At 42.9% G+C, this 4,139-nt stretch overlaps 1 protein-coding gene across 1 annotated transcript; it reads right to left on the bottom strand.

The window, feature by feature from the left end:
• Positions 1 to 2,056: 2,056 nt before the first annotated feature.
• Positions 2,057 to 3,514, bottom strand: LOC139374237 (voltage-gated potassium channel regulatory subunit KCNF1-like). The gene has a single exon (XM_071115262.1). It carries the CDS (start codon positions 3,512 to 3,514, stop codon positions 2,057 to 2,059), a length of 1,458 nt encoding a protein of 485 aa, XP_070971363.1.
• Positions 3,515 to 4,139: the final 625 nt, after the last annotated feature.

Below are 4,139 nucleotides of genomic sequence, written 5' to 3' on the forward strand. Positions count from 1 at the left end.
GAGTGGTAAAGGTTGCAGGTAATAAAATGTCTGTGTAAATGTCTGGTCTTTCCTTCTAAGTTATTTTGTGGTCAAATCCATTCATTTGGACATAACATGATTTAATATTTGTCCCTAAAATAAAGCTATTAGATAAAGATCTGCTCCCTGAAACGTGTCATTGGTGACCAACAAATGAACACTGTGGGAGACAGAATATTTATGTGCTTGTCAGTAATAGTAATTTTTGCGAGCATTCGATAATGTGGATGTGTGCTTTTGGTTGAAGGATGCCAGAAAAGATATGCTCTGAGAATCAAACCTTAACAGATCAACTTTTTTTGTTAGCCTGATCAGTCAAGCAATTGTGTAGCGGAGTGTGTGCAAAAATGATAGTATGGATGTAAATAGTATGTGACTGGATGACACAGGGCTCAATTCAAGTCAACCTTCGATATCTTCCATTTTCTTCTTTATTTCATGGTCAAATTAATTCACAGTAAAAGACTACTGGGGCTGCGTTTACACAGGCAGCCCAATTCAGATCTTTTGCAAATTGTTTGGCATATCTGATACCTATCTGATATTTTACTTAATGCTAAACAGCAAACAAAACACATGGAATCTGACCTTTTGACTTCAGATTTATACCACATCCATATGTGGACCTCATCCCTGCATGTAGGCGAGTGTAGGCACTCTCTGAACTGTTCTCCCCATTGAGACAGCATTTTCTCGCAAGCAGGTACACACAATCACACACACACAATGGAGTGATCAAGCGGGGCGCGGCTGGACCGGGCTGGACTGGAAAAATATATATCCACTAGGCAGTCTGCGCATAAAAGTTCTGTGCACCGGTATAATAATAACAGGCATGCCCTTAACCCCTATACAAACATCAAAGACATAGGAGCAATATGACTGGGGCTGCAGGTGTGAGCACTGCATTTCAAAACTACTTTCCTCAGAATGCACCTTTCCCTAAGGGATGGGAACGGGGTGGTTCAGCTCCACATTAGTATGCCTGTCTACTCATGAGGCCCACTTCAATGTTTTTTATGCAAACGCTTTATTCGATGCTAATAAATAAATAAATAATACTACTACAATTTTCTCCGAAAAACTCAATTCAGAGGAAAACGTCCTCCATTGGATTACTGTTAAAGATAGTCGTTTAGCTGTAGACCCACATAAAGACGAAGTAACCACAGGAGGAAATAGCTCACTAATCAAGTTTCCATCCAACATTTTTATGCCAGTAAAGTGCATTGACGGATAAAACATTTAATGAGCCACGATGGAAACATAAAATGTTTCGGTAAACATTACAAATGCGGACAACAAAAAAAATACGCTAGACAAGGTGCGATATTTTAGTCGGTAAAATGAATTATGCGAGAAATGTCGGTGGAAACGCCTTTATGCGCAAATATTGATATAATAACCCTTATATCGAAGTAAACTTGGAGTCACACAATGACATGTTGTGTGGTCCTCCCACTATAACTGGTTGTGAAAGCATGCAGTTTATTAGGCTATAGATTAAGAAAAGTTATCATGAACTTCACAGGGTGGTGAAAGTGCAAGGTGAGGAACTTGATACTCCTTCCAATAAATATCGAGGGTCTTATTCTGGTGACATGATCCTCGATGCTTGTTTGCTGTTTGACAACAAAAAAAGAATCTCGCTCTTTTGTCCATAATAATCTCATCATGTAGGATATACATGCGCCAGCACGCTCGAGCGCACGTGCCAATACCAGAGTGGGCACACTCGTCAAATAACTCAACATTTTGTACGAGAAAGCCATACGTAGAGTTGAAGATGCGATGGAAACCCATTTACCTTGTATTTTTATGTGCACTACGTCATCAGGCACAGCATTTTATCTAAAACAACTCAATTTGATGGAAACATGTCTCTGATGGGAACATGCCATATTGTTTGGGAACATGGCATATTGTTTTTATGCGGATTTTAGACTATTTTAGACTTTCCGCATGAAAATCTGTCGCCAATTGGATGGAAACCTAGCTATTGAAACACATCACTACAGAATGTTTCTTTACCAAGTTAAAATGATTCGGTTTCCGAGCAATAATCTTTCGACTTCAAAGTCCTGGTCGATTCCTCGAGAAGTGGTATACAATTATCACTACGCGAAGTATGCATCGAGCTCTCCAACGCACCCGCTGCGCCACACTTGCGCGTTGCCTTCATCAGTGAATCATCGCTAGACTGCAACTCCATGAGCTCCAGCTCGTGCTTGGCCGCGGTCTCGAGCACTTTCTGCTTGTTGTAAAAATTGACGAAGTTGTTGATAATGGGGTGAATTGGCAACGCAATGGCAATCACCCCACACAGGAAGCTGATGGCTGCGTTGCACTTGCCTAGAGTGGTTTTGGGGTAAATGTCTCCATAGCCCACGGTGGTCATGGTGATAATAGCCCACCAGAAGGACTGTGGGATGCTACTGAAGAGGGTCTCCGGGTGGCTTTGCTCTATGGTGTAGCCCAGTGCTGAGAACACGAATATCCCTATGCCCATGTACATAAGGAGCAACCCCAGCTCTTTGAAACTCCTCTTCAGCGCATAGGTGAAAGTCTGTAGCCCAGAGGAGTGGCGCGCCAGTTTGAAGACGCGGGCGATACGCATGATGCGAAGCGCCTGGACCGCTTGCTGGACCTTGGCCAGATCCATCATGGCCGTACCCAGGTAAGTAAGGGTCAACACCACGTAGAAGGGAATGATAGCCATGAAGTCTATTATGTTCATGAAGGATAGGGAAAAGTGCAGTTTGTTTGGGCAGGACACAAAACGCAGCAGGTATTCCACGGTGAACCAGCCTATGCAGGCTGTCTCGATGGCCTCCAGCATCGGGTGCTCCACAAGGTCCCCCTCTTCATCTTCTACTTGGACTTCTGGAATGGTCCCCACGCACATCACCACGGAGGACACAAGGACGAAGAGGAAAGATGCAACGGCGATGCCACGCGCAGGCAAAGAGGACTCCGGTTTCTCCATGAGTTTCCAAAGGAACTTTAGACACTGCGCTGAGCAGTTGATAGAAGGGTCCCCATCTAGATCATCCAAGATAAGCTTAACTTTGTTGGCAATCTCTGCCAGCTCTTCCTCTTTTTCAGTCAGGTAACTTTTACAGCACTCGTCCAAATAGCTTTGGTGAATTTTCCAGAACTCCATCTCTTTAATGAAACAAATTGGACATATACCTCGTTTGATGTGAATCTCACCGAAGTAATACACGTCAATGATACATCTGAAAGCGTCAGGATCCCGGTCGAAATAAAACTCTTTTTTACCCGGGTCATAATCATCACAAAGTGAGTAGATCATGTCGTAATTCAGAGTTGAGCAGTTGATCAGTTCTGCAAGTCTACTCTCCGGGTAGCGGTTAAGCACATCGCCGTCTAAAACTAGCCTCACGCCGCCAATGTTCACGGCCATCTCGGCTTCATCCCTTGTATCCAATTTGTTGCAGTTCTTATATCGGGGTTTGGGTATTGTCCACATCTTTCCTGCTGTCGTATGCTATTTTTGACGCAGTATAATAATGGGAGGAAATGTCGAAAAGCAATAAACAGACTTGTGTTTCATGTAGGTCACATGAAATGTTTAAAGTGCCGGTAGCCTACAGAAAGTCATTTAAAAAAGAAGGAAAGGCATTGTGCAAAACCCCGCTCAGCGCTCTTCCATGACCAAGTGGCAATTGAGTAATCTCTCTCTCTGTTTTACTCTCACACAAACACACTCACACACACGCACACACTGCTACTGCAGCGCCTGTGAGCTATGTGAGCAAATATCACTTGGTTGCCAACTTTCTGCTTAAAGTTGAATTTACCAAGTTGTCTTGGGCAATAAAAACACAAATATTGCGTATGGTTGAAGTTGAAGTGAGGTGATATGATGTGAGTGAGGTGATTGGATATTGATGTAGAACTTGTTGGTGAGCGCATTGCACAGCCATTACATAGGCCTATTTGTCTTGACAACACATGGTGAAATTAAAAACCGTCTGGGAAATCAAATCAAATTAAATGTATTTATATAGATAGCCCTTCTTACATCAGCTGATATCTCAAAGTGCTGAACAGAAACCCAGCCTAAAACCCCAAACAGCAAGCAAAATTAATAC

Source organism: Oncorhynchus clarkii, chromosome 19, assembly GCF_045791955.1.
Source record: "Oncorhynchus clarkii lewisi isolate Uvic-CL-2024 chromosome 19, UVic_Ocla_1.0, whole genome shotgun sequence".
NCBI classification, from domain to species: Eukaryota; Metazoa; Chordata; class Actinopteri; order Salmoniformes; family Salmonidae; genus Oncorhynchus; species Oncorhynchus clarkii.